The 23,666-nt window shown below is 39.6% G+C and overlaps 1 protein-coding gene across 2 annotated transcripts in view; it reads right to left on the bottom strand.

Moving 5' to 3' along the window:
* Positions 1–3,949: 3,949 nt before the first annotated feature.
* ABCB1 (ATP binding cassette subfamily B member 1) overlaps positions 3,950–23,666 on the bottom strand; it is a 105,233-nt gene continuing 85,516 nt past the window's right edge. For both annotated transcript variants that reach the window (XM_017851617.1, XM_017851609.1), the window contains exons 22-28: positions 21,309–21,409; positions 19,860–20,000; positions 17,036–17,192; positions 15,766–15,963; positions 9,882–10,088; positions 6,554–6,700; positions 3,950–5,056 (exon numbers count right to left, since the gene is read on the bottom strand). In XM_017851617.1, the coding sequence (XP_017707106.1) occupies positions 4,850–5,056; positions 6,554–6,700; positions 9,882–10,088; positions 15,766–15,963; positions 17,036–17,192; positions 19,860–20,000; positions 21,309–21,409 (1,158 nt within the window). In that variant the 3' untranslated portion in view covers positions 3,950–4,849. The remainder of the gene's footprint in view (positions 5,057–6,553; positions 6,701–9,881; positions 10,089–15,765; positions 15,964–17,035; positions 17,193–19,859; positions 20,001–21,308; positions 21,410–23,666) is intronic.

The following is a 23,666-nucleotide window of genomic DNA, read 5'->3' as shown; positions in this document are numbered from 1 at the left end:
GCTTTTGGTGGCTACTGGCATTTCTTGACCTGTGGCTGCATCACTCTGATTTCTGCTCCCACGATCATATCACCTCCTCTTCTATGTCAAACCTTCTTGTGCCTCACTTTTATAAGGACACTGGACCTTGGATTTAGGGTCCACCAGAATAACCCAGGATGTTCTCCTCAAGATCTTTAATTATATCTGTAAAGACCTTTTCTCCAAGTAAAGTCACCTTCATAGGTTCTCAGGATTAGGATGCGGAGATGCCTTTTTGGAGACCACCATTCAACCCACTGCAGGGCTTTTCCTGACCAATCCCTCTGGGTGGGTACCAGTATTTTCACCACATTATGCTCCTATTCAGAGTCATCAATGGTTTTTCATTTTCTCTCCCTTCAAGTCTGAATTCCTCTGCCTGGCATTCTAGGCTTACCACAATTTGGCCCCACCTCAATTTGGTACCTCACCAACATCCCATAATTTACTTCATCAGACCTTTAGTGAGTGTCTACTATGCCTAAGACACTGTTTCTAGGCTTTTGGGGACACTAAGATAAATACAGTATCACTCAGCCTTCACAGAGCATGTGGCCCTGCTGAGAAGACAAATGTATACAGCTATGAAACACAACACGAGAAACAACACTGTCCCTTCCCACCAGGCAGCCTCTGCGCTATGCACACTACTGCTACTCTGCTGCATTCATCCATTCTCACACTGCTATGAAGAACTACCCAACACTGGGTCATTTATAAAGAAAAGAGGTTTAATTGACTCACAGTTCCACAGGCTGTACAGCAGGCATGGGTGGAGAGGCCTCAGGAAGCTTAGAATCATGGCAGAAGGGTGAAGGGGAAGCAAGAACATCTTCCCATGGTGGCAGGAGAGAAAGAGGGAAGCAGGAAGTGCTACACACTTTTAAACAACCAGATCTTGCGAGAACTCACTCACTATCATGAGAACAGCAAGGGGGAAATCTGCTGCCACAATCCAGTTGCCTCCCACCAGGCCAGTTCCCCAACATTAGGGATTATAATTCAACATGAGATTTGGATGGAGACACAGAGCCAAACCATATCACATGCTTTTAACTATTATCCATGACATGTGACACAGTTTAATCACATAGTCCTACAGCTTCACTACTGTAATCACCTTTTGTGTCACTCAAGAAAATGTTTCTTAAACATAAGAACTTCTGCTGCTCTTACTTTCTACCAGAGTTACTATAACAGTGTTACAAATAATAGTGTACATGTCTTCGAGTGAGACTTTACTTGTACTGAAATCATTTGTTGCATCTGAGATCACTGGTTGAATGTGGTAATTGACCCTTGAAGTAAATTTGGAGAAAATAAATGGTGTGAAAAAGAACACCCCCTCTCTGTCAGCCTTTAACGCTAAAGGGGCAGCAATATACTCAAGCAGAAAAAGCTAGAGGCCCTGGGAGGGGCTCGACCTCCATGCAACTCCAGCCAGGGCAAAACAGTGAACAGGGAAACATGGTTCAGAGAGAGCCAGCGAGTGTCACCGGCTACAGCAACTAGACTGTGCAAACGACAGTAAAAAATACTTTTATTTTCTTTTATAGACATGTAAGAATTTTATCCCAGCTACTCAGGAGGCTGAGGCAGGAGAATCGCTTCAACCCGGGAGGTGGAGGTTGCAGTGAGCCGAGATCACCACTGCACTCTAGCCTGGTCGACAGAGCAAGACTCCGCCTCAAAAAAAAACAAAAGCCAAAAAACAAAGGGTCCTTATAGCAGACATACAAAGATTTGAAGGAAAAATCTTTAGCTTTAAGAAGTCAAACCAAGTGACATGGTTTTATGCTTCTATTCACATAAATTTATTGAAATTTCCTAAACTAAGCACACTTTTGAAGCCTTAAAATTTTAAAACAAAAGTTTGAAAACTTAGGAGATAAAATCATTTCTAATTCTGTTTTATTTTGGACTAATCTCCCAGAAGTTTAATATATATATTATATATATAATTATATATATTATCTATGAACGTAGTTAAATAGATATATAAATATAGATATATAAACTATAGATACATATAATATAGATTATATATATATATATAATATAAAAAAAGCCACCATAATTTCAGCCATTTGCAACCATTTTTTTCTTTATACAAATTATATTTTGTCATATTCTTCAACTTAATTTTCTAATGATTATATGGTATTCCCCATTTTGGATGCACAAAATGTTAACATATAATTTCTTACTGTTAATATTAGATCTTTCCAATTTTCAATAATTATAAGTAATGCTACTAAAAAAGTATTGTTTTTACATATCTCTTAAATCCTTAGAATTATATATTGCTGTCTTGAAGGAAATATATATTCATTTTTTTACTTACATTATCAAACATGCAAAAGGGGAAAGTTTATATCAATGACCATTTCACATTAGAAATGGAAAGAAATAGGGAAAATGGTCATATTAGATTTTTTTTATCATCAAATTACTAGGCAAAAAAAAATTTTGTTTTTAATTTGCATTTCTTTGATATTGGAAACTGTATACATTTTTCTTTTTTATATACTTTAGTTCGAGGGTACATGTGCCACACGTGCATGTTTGTTCATACATATACACGTGCCATGTTGGTGGTGCTGAACCCATGAACCAATAATTTGCATTAGTATCTCCTAATGCTATCCCTCCCCACTTCCCGTAACCCCACAACAGGCCCTGGTGTGTGACGTTCCCCTTTCCTGTGTCCAAGTGTTCTTATTGTTCAATTCCTAACCATATGAAGTGAGAACATGCGGTGTTTGGTTTTCTGTTCTAGCGGATGGGGTTTGCTGAGAATGATGGTTTTCCAGCTGCATCCATGTTCCTACAAAGGACATTAACTCATACATTTTTATGGCTGCATAGAATTCCATGGGGTATATGTGCCACATTTTCTTATCCTGGGCCTGTCACTGATGGGACACTTGGGTTGGTTCCAAGCTTTTGCTATTGTGAATAGTGCTGCAGTAAACATACATGTGGCATGTGTCTTTATAGCAGCATGATTTATAATCTTGGTATATACCCAGTAATGGGATGGCTGGGTCAAATCGTATTTCTAGTTCTAGATCCTTGAGGAATTGCCACACTATCTTCCACAATGCTTGAAGTAGTTTACAGTTCCACCAACAGTGTAAAAGTGTTCTTGTTTCTCCACATCCTCTGCAGCATCTGTTGTTTCCTGACTTTTTAATGATTGCCATTCTAACTGGTGTGAGATGGTATCTCATTGTGGTTTTGATTTGCATTTCTCTGATGGCTAGTGATGATGAGCATTTTTTCATGTGTCTGTTGGCTGCATAAATGTCTTCTTTTGAGAAGTGTCTCTTCATATCCTTTGCCCAATTTTGATGGGGTTGTTTGTTTTTTCTTGTAAATTTGTTTGAGTTCTTTGTAGGTTCTGGATATTAGCCTTTTGTCAGGTGAGTAGATTGCAAAATGTTCTCCCATTCTGTAGGTTGCCTGTTCACTCTGATGGTAGTTTCTTTTGCTGTGTAGAAGCTCTTTAGTTTAGTTAGATCCACTTGTCAATGTTGGCTTTTTTTGCCATTGCTTTTGGTGTTTTAGACATGAAGTCTTTGCCTATGCCTATGTCCTGAATGGTACTGCCTAGGTTATCTTCCGGGGTTTTTATGGTTTTAGGTCTAACATTTAAATCTCTAATCCATCTTGAATTAATTTTTCTTCTTTGAGAAATGCATGGCACATGCATTCCTTCTTTGAGAATTACCTGATTATATCCTTTCCCATTTTTTTTTTTCCTGGAGGTGATGGCTTCTTTTTTTTTCTTTTTAGAAGTTCTTTTTTTAAGATAGCAATTGTTTATAATAAATATAGTTTATAATGTTAATAATGCTTTTTGGCTAATTTAAAAAATTTTGTCGTCCAGAGTACCAATCTTTGTGATACATTTTCTTCTTTTTTCATCATGTTTGTATCAAGATGTAGTTAAACTCATGGCACATTTTAAACATCTGTAAGTCAGAAGGATCACTTTTGGAAGAGGCCAATTACTGGCAAAAGTAATTCATTATCAAGACAAAAAGTAAATGTACTTTGGAAGCAGAAAAATCTTAAAATCCTTAAAGAACCCTTTATAAAAGCAATGCAAAGTATTTACTGTATATCTGAATAATACACACTTCATAATTGTGCCTTACCCCACCTCCTAAAATCTTATATTGATCTGTGTTTTGGGTTTGAGAGCCACCTTAATGTGGAAATGCAAGAATCAGCAGGATCAAGTTCAAGAAGAATGAAGCCAGATGGTGCTGCAAGACCCAATATGAATAGACATATACAACAGGAATTATTTAAACTGCTTAACCATTCGCACAAAACTAAGTAGGTATATTTAAAGAAAACTTTTTTTAAGCAGAAGTTATCTATAATATTCCAGTTGAGAGAAGATATATTCACAAGCAGTTTGGACAAGATGACTCCAGTCATATGAAAGTTTAACTTTTATTATAGACACTTTATGCAAACATTTCAATACTTTTTGCTACTTCTATAATCTTTTAGCAAGGCAGTCAGTTAAGTCCAAATGAGAAAATATAAACAAAATTACATATTTTATCTTTAAAAATCTACTTTAACTCTGTTATAAAATTTATAATGCAATTTAAACCATTATTTCTCTCCACTTGATGTCTCTCACTCTCTTCCTTTAATTACAAAGTGTCTGAAGACTCTGAACTCGGTTGAGGAAATGTTAAACAGATAACTCTTCATAATTCTATAAGTACTTGCTTTTTAACTTTGAATAAATGCCATATTTAAACACAAATATTAAAATATATTTATCATCTCATACAGTCACAGTTCACTGGCGCTTTGCTCCAGCCTGGACACTGACCATTGAAAAATAGATGCCTTTCTGTGCCAGCAGCTGCTGATGTGTGCCGTGCTCCTTGACTCTGCCATTCTGAAACACCACTATTAAGTCTGCATTCTGGATGGTGGACAGGCGGTGAGCAATCACAATGCAAGTACGGCCTTCTCTGGCTTTGTCCAGGGCTTCTTGGACAACCTATTCCATAATCACATAGATTAATTCGCATAATAGTTCTTTTCCCTAATTCCTTTTCCATAAAAAGCTCCACAATAGGCTGGGTGTGGTGGCTCACGCCTGTAATCCCAGCACTTTGGGAGGCCAAGGTGGGTGGATCACAAGGTCAGGAGATCAAGACCATCCTGGCTAACACTACGAAACCCCATCTCTACCAAAAATACAAAAAATGACCCGAGTGTGGTGGCAGGTGCCTGTAGTCCCAGCTACTCATGAGGCTGAGGCAGGAGAATGGCGAGAACCCGGGAGGCGGAGCTTGCAGTGAGCGGAGATGGAGTCACTGCGTCACTGCACTCCAGGCTGGGTGAGAGTGCGAGTCTCTGTCTCAAAAAAAAAAAAAAAAAAAAGCTCCACAACGAATTTCTCCAACAATAGATCCTTCTTTAACAAGATTTCTCCAACAATAGATCCTTCTTTAACAAGGTATCAGTGAAACAGAACAGGTTTTTGAAAACAATGGATTTGTCATATCAAAAGATGACTGAACCCTAGTTTGGGTTAGTTCCGAGGCAGCAGTTATCTAACTTTTTTTTTTTTTTTTTTTTTTTAAATAATTTGAAACAGGGCCTCACTCTGTCACCAGGGTGGAGTGTAGTGGTGCAATCATGGCTTACTGCAGCCTCAACCTCCTGGGCTCAAGCAATTCTTCCACCTCAGCCTCCTGAGTAGCTGGGACTACAGGTTCCCACCACCATGCCTAGCTAATTATTTTATTTTTTGTAGAGACAAGGTCTCCCTATGTTGCCCGGGCAGGTCTCAAACTCCTGGGCTCAAGTGATCCTCCCACCTCAGCTTCCCAAAGTGTTGGGATTACAGGTGTGAGCCACGGCAGTAGGTGCCAGCCAGCAGTCATTTACTCTTAAAGTTAAGGCAGTAAATACAGTTCACTGACTCATTTAAAAACATTACTAATGTGTCTCGCCACACAACATCCTTGAAAACAGACCTCAAATCCAGCTCACAGTAAATTCAAGAAGCCTGAGCAAAGACCAAACACAGACTCCTGAATTTTAGTATTGTAAAGTAGGGAACATCTCATACTGAGTTGGTCTTTCAGATAATCTGAATTATTAACCTTTTCTCCAATCAGAAATGATTGCTAATATTTATCTTAAAAGGTACAGTCAGATTTTAACATTGTCTTACCCTACCACTTTTCCTTATGGTTGCTGAGAGATGCTGCCAGTAGAAGTAGGAAATACACCTTCTGAAAGCAGCTTCTTAGGTCAACGCAAAGTGATCTAGGGATGGTTTGTGAAGCATATGTGCTCTAAGACTAATTTGCCTTGTGTCATCTTTACTCTCCTGAATCACAGTTACAGAAACTGTTTACATTTTACTGAAAGGTGATATAAATAACAATCAATAATCTGACTACATTTTGTTCTTTACTATGGAGAATAAAGCATTTTTAAAGATGATGATTCAAGTATGAATGAACTCAATTTAAATTCTTACCTTTTCACTTTCTGTATCCAGAGCTGATGTGGCTTCATCCAAAAGCAAAATATGAGGCTGTCTAACAAGGGCACGAGCTATGGCAATGCGTTGTTTCTGGCCACCAGAGAGCTGAGTTCCTTTGTCTCCTACTCTGGTGCTATATTTCTGTAAATAAGGTTTTATTGTTATGAAAGTAGAACTGATAGTAAAGTTCTAACAGCTTGCTTATAGAAAGTAGGATAAAATGATTCTATACTCCAAAAATTTAGGTTCAAAGCTAAGAATTGTTCATGGATAATTAAGGAAAGAACAGAAAAAAGCCAAAATGGCAGGTTTACTATCTGTTTGAAAAACAGATGTTTGGGCCTTAAGATGATATGTTTTAGTATAAACAGGTCAGCATTTTAATGAAGAAGAATATCGTTGCAATGTTAGTATCTTCCATCTTCTGGTTTGATTATATTTGGGACAAAGATTGGCAGGAGAAAGGAAATTTGATTTGAACAAGGTATTCATAATAAAATAATTGAAGCCTATCTTAATTATAACCAGCAGATGACACTCTCTGCATGATTTTAAATTGAGGAAAGCCATTCTTGGGATGTTAGCCTTTTAGTTGTTTTTATGAAAGTATCTCCAACACTTAAACAATTTTAATGGGTGCTGCATAAAGGATTCCATTTTGATATCTAACTTTGAAAATGAATATCTCCTTTTTAAACATTTTTGTTGTTACAGTGCTCCCAAAATTCTTCCCATATTGTTTCCCACAGTAGATAATTGTCACCAACTATTCACTGTGATGATAGGAACGGCAGTTAAAGGTTACTCAGGAGAGAGTAGAAACAGGATGTGACTGCACTTGTAACCTAGACAACAATACTATTTTATTATTTCTAGGCCCTTGCCAGGCTGAAATTTTAGTACAGCGTTGCCTATTTTTATTTGCTATATCTGGCAACCCTAGTTTTGTGGCACTCAGCCCTGGGTCTCCCCCTGTAAATAGAGGGAGAAGACCCCAGATGAAGTTCTGGCAGATGTTTGGGACTGGCTCTGCCCCAGAGCCGTGGCTGCCTCAGAAGGCAGGAGCACTGAAGTGTGTCTCATGTGAGAGGAGGGGTTACTCATTGCACTCTTGATATAGTACTCATCCTGCTGAGGCAGATAAAGGCAGTGCGGCAATCTTACAAGAAGGAGGTAACTAAACCAGTCACCTACAGGGTGAGAGGTAAATCCTAGTATTAATCACTTAGGAGAAGTGGATCCTTAGGTAATAGGACTTAGGGGGTTTACCTTTTCTCTCCTGGTCTAGACACTGAGGGAGAGATTATGGTGTCTACAGGTGTGTTCTGTGTGACAGATTAGAGACCCGGATCCCAGAAAGGTTGAAGTCTCTGTGGCAGACAAATGCCAGAGGGGCAAAGTATATTTAAGAAGATAGATAATAGTTACTCTCTGTGTTTGTGTTTTATTAACCCCTAGCCCAGTGGTTCTCCAACTTGAGCCTGCGTCAGTATTATCTGGGCTCTTAAAACATGGATTGCTGGATCTGCATTCCTAACAAGTTCCCAGGTGATGCTGATCTGTGTCTATACTTGAGAACCACTATCCTCTCACCAGTAAAGGGGACTGGAGCTTTCCGTTTTAAATGTTTGAGCCTGGAGAAGGGTCAGTTATCTACAGTTGGGCTAGACTGTGAAAGGAGAGTGGGAGACAAGGCCATCTCCCTGGGACTTAATGAGATTGGTGTCAGCAGTTATCCGAAGAAGAGCCTACAGAAGGGAATCTTGGGAAAGAGAGCCACCTGGTGTTGCTCGCCTGCCTCATGAGGAAACTATCTTCTCTGCCGGGTTGAGGCTCCTGAGCTTTGTTTTAGGGGGCACTTCCTTAGAATAAAGAGCATAACTGGTGATAATGGGTGGGGTAGATTACCTAGGTTGAGAAGCACTTCAAAATATAGGACCTAACTTTTGCAGCAACATGGATGCAGCTGGAGGCCATTATCCCAAGCAAAGTAATGCAGGAACAGAAAACCAAATACTGCATGTTCTCACTTATAAGTGGGAGTTAAACATCAGGTACTCATAGATGAAAAATGGCAACAGTAGAAACCGGGGACTATTAGATAGGGAGGGATGGGGGTAAGTGTTGAAAAACTACCTATTGGGTTCTGTGCTCAGTACCTGGGTGACGGGATCATTTGTACCCTGAAACCTCAGCATCATGCAATATACCCAGGTATAATAAACCTGTACATGTACCCCCTAATTCTGAAATAAAGTTGGGAAAAAATATAATTTTGGACTGTTAATACAGGTTGAGCATCCACAATCCAAAAAGTTCAAAATCTGAAATTCTGAAAATTTTTGAACATCAACATGATGCCACAAGTGGAAAATTTCACACCTGATCTCACGTAACAGGTCATAATCAAAACACAGTCAAAACTTTGTTTCATGCTCAAAGTTATTAAAAATATTGTATAAAATTGCCTTCGGGCTAATGTGTATAAGGTATACATGAAATATAAGTGAATTATGTACATACAAATATTCCAAAATCCAAAAGACTTCTGGTCTCAAGTATTTTGGATAAGGAATATTCAACTTGTATTCCAAAACAAGACAAAACACAAAAACTAAAATACAGGACCCAAGAGGGCTTAAGAGGGGGTGAGAGGTTCCATTTATCTAACTGCCTAGAAGGAATTCTAGGACAACAGCCCAGGGAGCCCTAGAAAAGATTTCAACCATTCACTGTAAACAAAGTTTGGGGCCCATGAAATGTACGACGATGAGAGATTACATGATACCCTGGTCACCCTAATGGCTCAACCCTTATTCACAGAGAGCCCTTTTTCTGGCATGGGTTCAGCCATCTGGACTAGACTGACTCCACAGTGAGGTTTGGGGCTTGGGAGAGAGCTGCAAGAAGGAAGAAGGAAGAGAAATAGAGCAGAGACATGGGGAGGGACAGTCATGCCTGCTTCCTCAGCAGGTCAGAAGCAGCATGTGCAGGTAGAGACCCAGACTCTGTACTTGGACTTGAAGGGAAAGGCTTCCCAGACATTGTACTTATCCTACTTATCTCCTATCCCAGAAATGTTCTTCTCTCCTAAACCTGAAGTGATCACTTTCATCCCTTCCTCACAAGGAGGGTCAGGTGATCAGATAAAGGTAACATCTAACCCAAATAGGAAGTGTGGCCAGATGGTTGTATACAGGTAAGGGTGTGATTTGGTTGCTAATTTCTCTTCACTTGTGGGAAACCAGCCCCTTATAAATCAAAGCATAGGCCAGGGAGGCTGCCACATGCTACCAGGCTGTTAATTTGGAGAGAGACTTACATTAGGCAGTGACTCGATGAAGGCGTGTATATTGGCCTCCTTGGCTGCCCTCACGATCTCTTCCTGTGACACCACCCGGCTGTTGTCTCCATAGGCAATGTTCTCACCAATGCTGCAGTCAAACAGGATGGGCTCCTGGGACACGATGCCCAGGTGTGCTCGGAGCCACTGAACATTCAGTTGCTTTATTTCTTTGCCGTCAAGCAGCTGAAAACAAGAGTTCACAGACCAACTTCAGGACCAGCACACTTTGAATGTGGCACAATTAGCATCATTATTTCTTACACTGAAACTGCCAAGTTACTGTGAGATTAAGGAAAAGTTTGTATGATTAAATTTTGGATAGTTAAGATTAATGCAACAAGGTCACAACTGTATGCTTTGTGGAACTGTCATGTTTCCTGTGTTATAACCATGGTTTCTGATGTATGCACATGGTAGGTAGAATAAGACATCTATGTCCTAATCCCTGGATCCTGTTAATGTGTTATGTTACATGGCAAAAAGAAACTAAGGTAGTAGACGTAAGGTTGCTAATCAGCTGACTGTAAAATAAGATTATCCTGAATTACCTTGGTGAGCCTAATGTAATCATAAGGGCTCATAACTGAGGAAGAAGGAGAGAGGAGAGTATCAGAGCAAATGCAGTGTGAGAAAGACTCAACCAGCCACTGCTGGTTTTGAAAACAGAGGAAGGGGCCACAAGCAAGAAAAGGCAAGAAAACAGATCATTCTTTGGAGCCTCTAGAAGGAACACAGCCCTGCTGACACTTGATACGTGCCCACTGAGACCTATTTTAGGTTTCTGACCTCCACAAGTGTAAAGTCATAAATTGGTGTTGTTTTAAGTCACTGATTTTGTGGTAAGTGGTTATAGCAGTCACATGAATACAATGCCTAATACTTCTGAGATGTATCCTGAGAGCCTTATTCTTAAATCTCCATTTTTCAGAGACACAGTGCCCAGGATTAGCATGGAAATAAATAACAACTATGACCACATAATAGGTTTGCAGTTCAGGAACTATAGGGGATGGATAGGTGAACAGGGGTAGGAAAGCGTGGATGGACATCGTCAATACTAAGCCAGATGAGTAGGAATGGAGAGCTGCCCTTTCTCTATAATCTGGTTCCCTGGATTATCCTGCAGAAGACTGGGGAGGGCACCTTACAGCCTTGCTGATAACAAGCCCTACTCTGATGCATATATGTCTGCCAGATAGGTCTGCTTTGCAAGAGAATTTTCTGGCATTTAAGTGAGAGAGCTGTTCATCCCTTCTGAAGAAGGCACCAGTGACTCAGCTTTGAGCGTTTCCAGTAGTAGTGACAAGTTTGTACTGAGCCATATACTCTCTGTATCCCATGTGCCTGGTTGGGTGGCTCAAGGGGACAGCTGGCCAGCAGTAGGGTACAATCTTTGCTACAGGAACATGACTTCTGCTTGTGACAGTGGCAGATGCAGGGATGGAAGCTCTCCCATAACCTTATTAGTTCCAAGCTGAGTTGCCATGGAGACTATTCCACACATGTATGCTCCAGGCTTCCTTACAATGTTAATAAATGAAGGTGGAAAGTAGAGGGTGGAGAGGGACAGTAAAAGCCAAACAAGGATGTGGCTAAGTAGCAGATCTTGCTAGATAAAACACTGTACTTAAGAAGTGGAAATTTAAGGAAAGGAGGAGTTAGGTTTTTGCTTTTGTTTTTGTATTAATTTTCCAGGTTTATACCTCTGGGAGGAAAACAGCCACTGCCTAACTAATACAATCACAGGCAAATCTGAATGATCCCAGCAAGTTATAATGAGTTTCTTCATTACACTGAATACACTCTTGGGCCTCCTCATTCCCGCATAATACCCTAGGACTGCAAACTATTTAAAACCTGTGTTGACTGAAGAATTCTTTCTTTAAGTAAAACAAGTTTAGATGCCTACAATGTAAAAAAGATCAAAGAAGCAGAGCTCCTTTGGCTGAGGAATGGTGTTGTTTTGAGGGAAGACCATGGAACTCTGGGGAATCTATAAGAACTGCTCAAAAAATCCTGGCCTAAATAAAAATATAACTAGGAAAGTAAACATATTGGTAAAAAATAATGAAAGCCAGATTAAAATGATCGGCTATCTCTATTGTAGATTGTTAAATCTATTGCTTGCTTTCATTAGCACAAAAATGTAAATGTTAAAACATGTATTCTTCTATGCATATTTACTGTGAAATAATAATTGATTTTTAAAAGTCAAGCACTGACAACATTGTAGGTTTTGTGATAAGCATGTCTCATACAGTCTCTTGTTTAACTTTCACAGCAACACTTCTGAGGTCACTGTGAGGTTAACTGCCATTTTACTGATAAGGAAATGCGCACAGTTAGTAACTGGGGGAAAACCAAGACTGGATCTAAACACTATAGGTTGGGTTTTAGTAACACTAATATTTCACAACTGAAAGATATTTTATGCCCCCCCTTGAAAGGGGAAGGCCCCCATCTTGGGCTCTTCTTGGGTTATAACCAGACAACGACAAGCAGCTTCTAACTATACCCCAAAGGGGGCTCTGACTGTTGTATATGAGAGAGACTGGAAAGGGAAGAAAGGAAAGGTCAGGGGAAGACTCAAAGCAGGGGTGATTTAACAGTGACACCGATGAAGGTTGAGCTTTAAGAGCTCTCAATTACATGTAAATTCTAGGAAGTTGAACAGTTTTCTGGGTGAGATGGAGGAAAGGCTGTAGTCAGGAAGCTCTTCCCTGTAAGTGTTGACGATAAATTGCCTAAAAACGAAAGGGACCAGAATATTTAAGCTTCCAGTATTTGGTTATGATTTTTTTTTGTTTGAAGTAAATATCCACTTTTGCGTCTAATTTTGCATTCAAAATTTTTTCTTTAAGTTGAATCCCTAAAATTGTATAATCTTCAGGTCCCTCAAAACTTGGAGAATCCTCCCATCTTCACAATTTCATAGCTTAATTATTCAAGACTCTCCACAATTTAACCTAAATCTTTCTTCAAATTTAACAGTTCAGTGGCTCTCGAATGATGGTCGGCATCAGGATCACCTCGGAAAATTATAAAAATAAAAGGCCAAACCCTAGCCTACTTGAATAATCCAGGCGAGCTGTATTTTTTACTAGCTCTTTAGGCCATTCTAATAGTCACTGAAGCTTGAGAACCACCACTTCAGGTCAATGATTTTCAACGTGGGATTCAAGGTCCGCTGATGGTCATGAGAATTTCATGACTTCAGGGGATCCTCAGGGTCAAATCCTTTCTTTAATTCTTATGCTCAAATCCACAGACTCATTTTACATGGCAATAAAACTAATGAGTAGTAATCCACTGAGTTATTCAGGGCTACATACTGATGTCCATAAACAAAACTTTGTACATTTACTAGAGTTTATTGTGGACACTTTCTCCTAAGAAGTCTAGCTGCAGTGTACCATCTGGCAGTATTTCCAAGCCCTAGTGCAAATGCACAGGAGAAGGTAATGGATATTCCTCCAATAAATGAGGACACTTTGTTTTCAGTCCATTATCAATAATGTCTTGGGATGCTTACTGTGCTATGCACCCAGCATTCATTTTCATATACTTCTGTGTCTGACCTTTTATACATCAAGGGACTAGAAGGCTAAAAACTATTTCCCACTTTCCCTTGGTTCTGGAAGTAAGTCAGGGTCTACCAGGGAGATGCACAGTGTAAAATCTGGGAGGTAGACACCATCTTTCCTTCAGCAGCCGTGGTAAGCTAACAGCTTAACTCATTTTTGGCAGACAAGAATTTCTGCAACAGCCAGATTCTAGTCTTGTGCCTTTAAATTTGGAACAGCTGTGGCATAATTTTCTGCAGCTTCTTGGTTACAGAATCACAGCTGCAGTGCTGTGATTTGGAAGTCTGGGAGCAAGTAGCGTACTTTTCTTTCACTCTTCCAGCCCTTCCAAAGACTTTGTAAGCATGTAATTCCGTTTATTAAATACTTATCTACTTGAAATACCTAGTGGAATTTCTGTTTCCTACTCTGAACTGTAACTGATGCTGTCCATGTTTTAAATTATATTCTGCTTGTGTTTATATACTTGCAGAATAACATTAATTATTCATTATTGTATCATTACTGTGCTGTATTATATTGTGGTTTTCAACTCCAACATTTTGTTATCACCAAGCGTTTTTCCCCTTGGAAAGTGACTATGAGTACATTAGTGGATGATGACATTTGAAAATCTTTCCTACATGAGTTATCAGAAAAGTTTGAGAACCACTACTCAAACTAAACTCCTATTTCAGCCAAAGTGTCCTATTTGCTACATTGGGAACAAATCACTGATCACAGCTTCCATTTTCTCTCACATTGAATGTCATCACTACTGTTCACCCATATGCAAATCCTTATCTCTTAAGAACTAGCTCTAGGCCTATCTTCTTTAACTCATGAAAGTATATGTCCCATCTCCTCAGTTAAAGTATTTGAGGGCAGATATCATGCCCTACAATTCATTATAGCACAATCTTTAACATACCACTTAATAACTGTCTGTTGAGGACCATAATCAGTGTCTGAGAGCTAACATTTCCTCCTCTAATTGCTTTGGCTGTCAGTGACATCTTTATTTAGAGTCCTGTTTTTAAACTCACCACAAAAATTGAAACACAAAATCAGAGTTCACAGAAAATATAAAGCAAGAGAGTAAAAGTAGGTAACAAGCTTATGTAATGATTTAAGAGTAGACTGAATAAAGGCATAACTGTCTTTGAATACAATAACAAATATTTATGAGTAAGAGTGACTGCTGTGAGGAAGTAAAAAGAGTCCTAGACTAAAGGTTGAAAACTCTCTTTTCATTTGAGTTATTAAATGCTACCAGTGTCCATACATAGTGGGTGGGCATTCATCTGACTTTACCAGCAGGCATCCATTCTGATTGGTCAGTGTCCATTCTGTTCCCGTTGTTAATCAGTACAATTAATTACATGCCTACATAATGAAAATGTCTTGCTCTTAATCTATTCCTTCCTAGTTTGTCTTCTTTCCTATCCTCCATCATAGTCGTTTAAACTCACTGCTCCCTGTCAGACACCTCTCTCATTCCCAGCAACTAAGACAAAAGGGCAAACTTCTATGTTCTTTATACATTTCCCAAATTTGTTGATTCTACTTTTTTTTTCTTAGATGATGTTTCAATGCCCTCTCTCCATCAATGATTTTGTCTCATCCCCAGCCATAAAAATGCTCAACAGTTCACCTCCTAAACGTTTTCCCTGGACTCTGCCTCCCCACTCAAGCATTATCCTTATTTGCCTTTCTTTTACTTTCCATCTTCTTGATAACCTATGCTCACTTACATCTCCATTTCTCCTCCTAACCATACTTCAGCCACCCTTAAATTGTTTTCTACCATCACTACTTCACTAAGAATATTTTAAAATATCAGAAGTAGCCCATTCATTGCTAGACTCTATCATGTCTTCCCAGTCTCCTCCTTACCCAATCTCTCTATACCATCTGTCATTGCTGACTACCATCTTTAAAAACAGTCCCCATCCTTGGCTTTCATCTCACTCTTAGCACCTGTCCTGCATCTTTCTGTCTACCTCCATTTTTGTCGGTTCTTCTCAAGTCAACTGAAACCTAAGTACAGCAAGGGAGATAGGTGGTACAAAGGGTGCTTGCAAAGGAGGGTAGAGGAGTAGTGTTGAGGGGAGCCTGGAGAAGTTGGCTGGGACAGATGACACCACTTGGAGACCATATTTAGGCTGTCAGACTTTATCCAAGTGGGGTTGTTGTTTAAAGGTTTGAAAAAACATGGCTCATAGTTGAGAATTAAATACATTCAGACATTTGGATGATGAAAACCTGAACTGAGCTAAATATGAAAGTGTGCTCACCACTTTCCCCGCCAAGGGGTCATAGAACCGCTCCAGGAGCTGGACCACCGTGCTCTTCCCACAGCCACTGCTGCCCACCAGGGCCAGCGTCTGGCCCTTCTTCACTTCCAGGCTCAGCCCCTGAAGCACTGGGATGTCCAGTCGGGTGGGATAGTTGAATACAACTTCATTAAATGTGACATTTCCTTCCAATGTGTTCTGCAATGAGAAGAATAACAGTAAATTAGATTGCCACAATACTGAAAATAAAGTGTATAGCTAACTCTTTCAATTACCAGGTGTCAGAAGGTAATGAACTTGTATTACAATTGGCTTCACTTCAAACTGCTAGAATTTATTTATTTTATTTTTATTTTATCATTTTATTACTTTTTATTTTTTGAGACAGAGTCTCACTCTGTTACCCAGGCTGGAGTGCAGTGGCATGATCTCAGCTCACTGTAACCTCCGCCACCCAGATTCAAGCAATTCTCGTGCCTCAGCCTCCCAAGTAGCTGGGATTACAGCATGTGCCACCACACCCAGCTAATCTTTTTTTGATTTTTAGTAGAGATGGAGTTTCACCATATTGGCCAGTCTGGTCTCAAACTCCTGACCTCAAGTGATCCACCCACCTCGGCCTCCCAAAGTGCTGGGATTACAGCCATAAGCCACTGTGCTCAGTCTCAGACTGCTATAATTTAGTAAATGAGGTCTAAAAGAGTAAAAGCTTTCATAGCATGTATTGTTAAGACAATATGAATATACAATACAGCTGCAATAACTCAAATCTGTTCCTCAGGAATACAGTAACTTACAATAAAATCTGGTGACCAGCCTGGGCAACATAGCAAGACCATGTCTCTACAAATAATTAAAAAATTAGTTGGGCATGATGGCACATGCTTGTAGTCCCAGCTACTTGGGAGGCTGAGGCAGGAGGATCGCTTGAGCCCAGAAGGTCAAGGCTGTAGTGAGCAATGATCATGCTACTGCACTCCAGCCTGGATGACAGAGTAAGACTCTCTCTCCAAAACAATTGTTTGTAAAAAATCTGATTAATAGGTTTTGCTTATAAAGTGAGCAGTGTTCCTATTTCCCTATAACCTTTGCTATGTAAAAGTACTAAATGTTGATGTATATTATTAGTAGTTATTGAAAGGAATCTATGATCTAGGAAGTTTTATTTTATCATCAGCATACTTGAAAGTACAAATTTTATTAAGTTTCCACTTAGAATACTTTCATCAGGAGTCAGGAGTAGATCTAATAGTTGAAACATCAAACTCACCGGCTTTAGGCCTTCTGTGCTGTAGCTGTCAATCAAAGGGGTTTTTTCAATGATCATGATGATGTGGGCTGCTGATACTTTGGCTTTGGCATAGTCAGGAGCAAATGAACTGACTTGCCCCACGGCCATGGCACCAAAGACAACAGCTGAAAATACTCTGGAAAGTACAAACACAAAACATGTGTGCAGCGTTACGACCACAATGCTAGAAAGCTGACACTCCTTTTTTTTTTTTTTGAGATGGGGTCTTGCTGTGCTGCCCAGACTGTAGTGCAGTAGTGCAATCAGAGATCACTACAGATATGACCTCTAGGGCTCAAGCGACCTTCCCACCTCAGCCTCTGGAGTAGCTGGGACTACAACTGTGCACAACCACTGTTGTAAAACCAGCTAATTGTTTTATTTTTTTGTAGAGATGGGGGTCTCCGTATATTGCCCAGGCTGGTCTTGAACTCCTGGTATGAAGCAGACCTCCTGCTTCAGCCTCCAAAAGTGCTGGGATTATAGGTGTGAGCCACCATGGCTGGCCAAAAGTTGACACTTCTATAACCAGAGAGCTTAGCCTCTAATAGTTATAAAACAGATGTTAAAAATAAAACAAACACATTTCCTTATAAGTTCATGTCAGTGTGATAGATTGATTGCAAAATGGCCCATTTTTTTTTTTCCACCTCTCTCTGTATCCTCATCTTCTTGCAATGTGACCTTTGCAGCACGCTTTGAATCTGGACTGGCCTTGTGACCTGCTTTGGCCAGCAGGATGTGGTGAGCAGGATGTGGTGGAAATCACTTTTGCCAGTTCCAAGTCTATGACTCAGGGGGCCTTATATGCTTTGTGAGCATGCATGTGTGTGTTCTCTCTCTCTTCCTATTTCTCTCAGAATTCTGCCACTGTCTCAAACCCAGGCTAGCCTGCTGGAGGATGAGGCACACATGGAGGAGAGCTGTGTGAATCCCAACCAACCAGCTACAGACACAACCCACTACAGACACATGAGTAAGTACAGCTGAGATCCACTATGCCTAACCCAGATCAGTAGAACTTCACAGCTAACCCACAGGTTTGTGGGCAAAAATATGTATGTCTCTGAGGTTTAGTGGCTGGTTGTTACACAGCATTATTGTGGTGATCAACAACAGATACAGTCAGTGATGTTGGAATTACATCAGATTCTTAAAAACCTATGAACTGTGCAACAAAAAGAAAGTTTCTCACAGAACCAGATATGTTGCTCTTAAGGTGCATTGACATTCTTATCTATGACATGGGAATCACAGCAACTTAAAGTTGGGAAGGTCCTTACAGGTATCAGGTCCAGCTCTCCATGTTCGTGCCTGGACACCTCCCCTAAATTGGCTTCCATCCTCTGATTTAGGAAGTAGCATGTTTGGTTGTCTATTGTTAAACAGTTCTTTTTCAAACTGAAGAAAATATTTACTTCCTTTTACATAAGACAGGCCTACAAGTCTTGAAATATTACTAAAACCTCCTTTGCTTCTTTGATAACTCCTTTTACGGCCCTTCTCTAGACATATTTATTAATATGATTTTTTAAACAGCAAGCCTGGAACTGACAAAATACTTGGGAACCCTCCCAGAATACAGGGAATCCATTACTTTCTTTCCTCTGGACTCTATGCCTATGTTAATGTAGCATATTGTGTCATTAGTTTTTGTTTGTTTGTTTGTTTGTTTAACTGGTACTAAGTAAAATACACCGATGGTTAATCTTGGCCTTGTGATCATTTAAACTATGGGACCTTTTCCTAATGCACTGCTCTTCAGACAGGTCTTCCTTTTCCTTAACTTGGAATGTTGATTTTGCAAGCCTAAATGCCCCAATGTCAGCAACTTTCACCAATTCAATTCTTTGCAGTAAAGCAATATATCAAATAATTATCTAATCAAAGTCCCAATGCCAGTGATGCTTGGTTTTGATCTCTAGGTCGTAATCACAGATAGCACCCGCATATCATTTGTCCAACGCATATCTTTAATGGAAATTTAGTTGTCTTTTTTGGGGTCCTCCTGAGCAAACTGTAATGCATGAACAGCTCAATGTTTAAAAAGGAAAGAAATACTATACTAATACATTAAACTGCCAGGCTTATATGATTCTGGTTTAAATGTAAAACTATATTGCTACTAATTATGTTATGCTATCAAGAGGCAGAATCTTACACATTTCCAGATCTAGAAGCTCAGATATATTATACATACTTTTGACCACCAAACTGCATATTTGGGTACTTTTGTAGTATAACTGCTTCAGGCTTATCTTCCTCTGACCAAGGCACAGTTATCTACATTCAGAACAATGTAGCAGAAAAATCTCAATATAACTTTTCCTTTGTCACTTCTGACTTCATCTGGCTCTTACCTTCTAACTCTTCTCTTATCAAGGAAAAGTAAACTTATCCTGGAATCTCCAAGGGCTTGCAGAACTTAGTACAACACATCTGCACTTTACTTGCTCTTAAGAAAGTAAATTAAAAGGAGCCAGTTAGACTCCTTGCTCAGGGCTAGGCTTCTTCCCAAATGCCAAGGTCTTCTCAAAATCTCTGAATGGAATCACTCCACCCAGTGACAGACTTGGAAAGGTCAGCTATATGTGAGCCAGCAATGAGGAAAGAAGTTAATGCTCCTTCAAATGAAAGGGGGTGCTTCAGTGGTGGCACATGAAGACTCAGAGGCAAAATGCCACTTTAGGAATCACCAGAATCTCTTCATGAGGCTTCACAGTAGGGTTTCCTATCTAGACATGAAGCATGTTCATCCCAGTTTTATTTTTAGAGTTTAACTAAATAATAACCCAATACTTACAACAGAACATCCTCAAAGCTCATGAGACGACGTGCCACCAAGTAGGCTCCAAACCGGAAACATCCAGCATAGGAAAAATACATCATTGCCTGGGTGAAGGAAAACGTGATTCCAAAGATGTGTGCTTTCCTCAAAGAGTTTCTGAAAAGAAGACATTTGAAAACTCATTCCACTTTCATTTCTCAGTCCTTAAAATGTATCTTTTGATAGGCTGGCAGTAGGGCACAGAGGCATGACCAATAAAAATGGGTTTAGTTTCCAAAGAACTGTTTGGTCCTCACTTTACACTTGGTGGCTGTGCAAATTTGGGAAACTGCCTAACCTTTGAGACTCAGTGTCTTTATCTTTAATGTAGAATTAACTATACCTCAAAGTGTTGATGTAAAGAGAAAATAATCCAATGACTGTAAAGAGCCAGTTAGGAATCAATGAGTAAAAGTTTTCTCCCTTTCCCCCCACTTTTGGACACACAACAGGTAAGTATTCTATGTAAATATTCATTCTGCACATGTTTACCCAACACCTACAAGTTGCAGGGACCCTGATGGGTGACACAGAGGAAACAGGCATGTTCTTGACTTAGGAGACCTGAGTTGAGTTGAATTACTATTTATGCATTGAAGGTGCCTTATGAATAATCTGTTATGGGAAGAAAGTAGAAGCACTAAATTATTTGGGGGTCTTAGAGAAGGCTTTGCAAAGGGGTTGACATTCTAGAATCATGACATGGAGCTCAGCGATATGGAGGTGTGAGTGGGGGCAGGTTGGTTAGCAAGTGGGCAGCCCTGGGCTTCCAACCCCTCCTGCTACCAGATCAACTCTGCTTTTATCTTCATCACATATGAAGATTTCAAATAAATTTTTTTTTAGACAAAAAAGACTGTACCATCATTTTTTAAAATAAAAGCTTAAAAATCTATTAATAAGGTCCACCTCTCTCTTTTATTATAAGAAACAGACTCAGAGAGGTTGGGCTTGCTTATGTTCACACCACTTATTAGAGCCCTCACTGGGATGACTGTGTTAAAGGAAGAAGGCCTGCACTGGAGAAGGGGTAAAAAGCAGAAAGACAGGTAAACCCAGGAAGCACCATCCTCTCTGTGTCCCACAGGTACCTCAAATTTTAGGTTCCACAAATAACTCATTTTCAACTAGAGCAAATTGTAGGGTCATATCCTAACTGAACATCAGATAGTCATTCTCAGCATCATGTCTCCCTCCCTTCTCATCAGTGACCCATTCTTACAGGTTCTACATCAGAGATATCCCTGCCTTAGTTCAGGGTCTTGTAATTTCTCTCCTGCATAATTACAACTGTTTCCCAATGAGTTCCCTTCGAGTACTTTCTCCACTTGCTCCCTACCTTCAAGCCAAAGTAATCCCTCTGAAAACAAATATGATGATTGAAAAATTATTCACACACCCCTCCCATTCTTCAGCGGTTATTACCTGTATGGTATCTGCAAACTCTGATCATACATATGTTCAAACTTCTGCTCCCGAGTCAAAGAAACAACAGTTCGGAAGTTTTCTATTGCTTCAGTAGCGATCTGTAACAGAGAGCACCGATCACCAAGAGGCACAAGGGTAAACAGTGGTGATTAACTTGAATTCTATAAAACAGACTAATGAAAATAATTTTATGATTACATATTTATTATTATGTATGAGCATTTTCTCTGTAGGAAAAGATACTAAGTAATTTATCAAAATGAGTTACGGATCTGGAAGGAAGATTGACTAATTCAGACTTCTCCTTTGCAGAAAGAGAAGCTAAGACTTAAACAGATTAAGGCATTGCTTAAAGCCACATAGCTTTACGTGGCTTCACAAAATTAACCTGAGAACTCACAGTACTTCACATCTATTACAGTGTTCTTTCTTCTATGATGATCACATTTTAAGTTCACAGTTATTTTGCACATATTTTTCTCTTTATCATTGCCATTTGTGACAACTGAAGAATGCTTGGAAAATACTGAAAGAACTAAGGCAATAAAAAGTATATTTTAGATACGTTCATCGGCTTACTCCTTTCTGCCTGTGGACGTTTACTCCTTTCTGCCTGTGGACACCGCCAAGGAAGCATCATTAAAGTCTCTCTCTCCCCTGCCATCATGTCTAAGTCAGAGTCTCCTAAAGAGCCCAAACAGCTGAGGAAGCTCTTCATTGGAGGGTTGAGCTTTGAAACAACCAATGAGAGCCTGAGGAGTCATTTTGAGCAATGGGGATGCTCACGGACTGTGTGGTAATGAGAGAATACAAAGCGCTCAAGGGACTTTGGGTTTGTCACATATGCCACTGTAGAGGAGGTGTATGCAGCCATGAATGCAAGGACTTACAAGGTAGATGGAAGAGTTGCGGAACCAAAGAGAGCTGTCTCAAGAGAAGATTCTCAAAGACCAGATGCCCACCCAACTGTGAGAAAAATATTTGTTGGTGGCATTAAAGACACTGAAGAACATCACCTAAGAGATTATTTTGAACAGTATGGAAAAATTGAAGTGACTGAAATCATGACTGACCAAGGCAGTGGTAAGAAAAGGGGCTTACTTTTGTAAGTTTTGATGACCATGACTCCGTGGATAAGACTGTCATTGAGAAATACCCATACTGTGAATGGCCACAATTGTAAAGTTAGGAAAGCCCTGTCAAAGCAAGAGATGGCGAGTGCTTCATTCAGCCAAAGAAGGGAAGTGGCTCTGGGAACTTTGGTGGTGGTCGTGGAGGTAGTTTCGGTGGGAATGACAACTTTGGTGGTGGAGGAAACTTCAGTGGTTATGGTGACTTTGGTGGCAGCTGTGGTGGTGGTGGATATGGTGGCAGTGGGGATGGCTATAATGGATTTGGTAATGATGGAAGCAATTTTGGAGGTGGTGGAAGCTACAATGATTTTGGCATTTATAACAATTAGTCTTTACATTTTGGACCCATGAAGGGAGGAAACTTTGGAGGCAAAAGCTCTGGCCTCTATGCTAGTAGAGGCCAGTACTTTGCCAAACCATGAAACCAAGGTAGCTATTGTGGTTCCAGTAGCAGCAGTAGCTACGGCAGTGGCAGAAGATTTTAAATTACTGCCAGGAAACAAAGCTTAGCAGGAGATAAGAGCCAGAGAAGTGACAGGGAAGTTACAGCTTACAACAGATTTGTGAACTCAGACAAGCACAATGGTGGCAGGGCCTAGCTGCTACAGGAAGACATGTTTTAGACAAATACTCACGTGTATGGGCAAAAAACATGAGGACTATATTTGTGACTAATTGTATAACAGGTTATTTTAGTTTCTGTTCTGTGGAAAGTGTAAAGCATTACAACAAAGGGTCTTAATGTAGATTTTTTTTGCACCCATGCTGTTGATCGTTAAATGTAATAGTCTGATCATGATGCTGAATAAATGTGTCCTTTAAAAAAAAAAAGGTATATTTTACACATTTGCATAATTTTTTTCCTAAGGGCATAAATATGTTTAACAAGATTGGAATGAAACTCTATATTTAGCTCTATATCATTATTTTTTACCCTCATATCAAAAGCATTTTCCAAGTTCATTAAATACACATTAATAATTAGATGTGTAATGAGTCCTTTAATATCATAACCAATTAAGTATTCCTTTATTGTCGAGCCAGGTTTTCAATTCCTTTTTTATTAAAAATAATGGTGAGATAAACATCTTTGTACCTAAACATTTGTCCATGTTGAATTGGTTTATTAGGAAAATTTCTTAAGGTGAAATTAATAGGCCAAAGAAAACTAACTTTTTTTTTTAGGGACAGGGTCTTGCTCTGTTGCCCAGGCTGGGGTGTA

The sequence above is a fragment of the Rhinopithecus bieti genome, unplaced genomic scaffold, assembly GCF_001698545.2.
Source record: "Rhinopithecus bieti isolate Rb0 unplaced genomic scaffold, ASM169854v2 scaffold_1558, whole genome shotgun sequence".
Taxonomy (NCBI): domain Eukaryota; kingdom Metazoa; phylum Chordata; class Mammalia; order Primates; family Cercopithecidae; genus Rhinopithecus; species Rhinopithecus bieti.
Note: the sequence above shows the minus strand (reverse complement) of the source record. Positions and strands in the feature narration are given on the sequence as shown.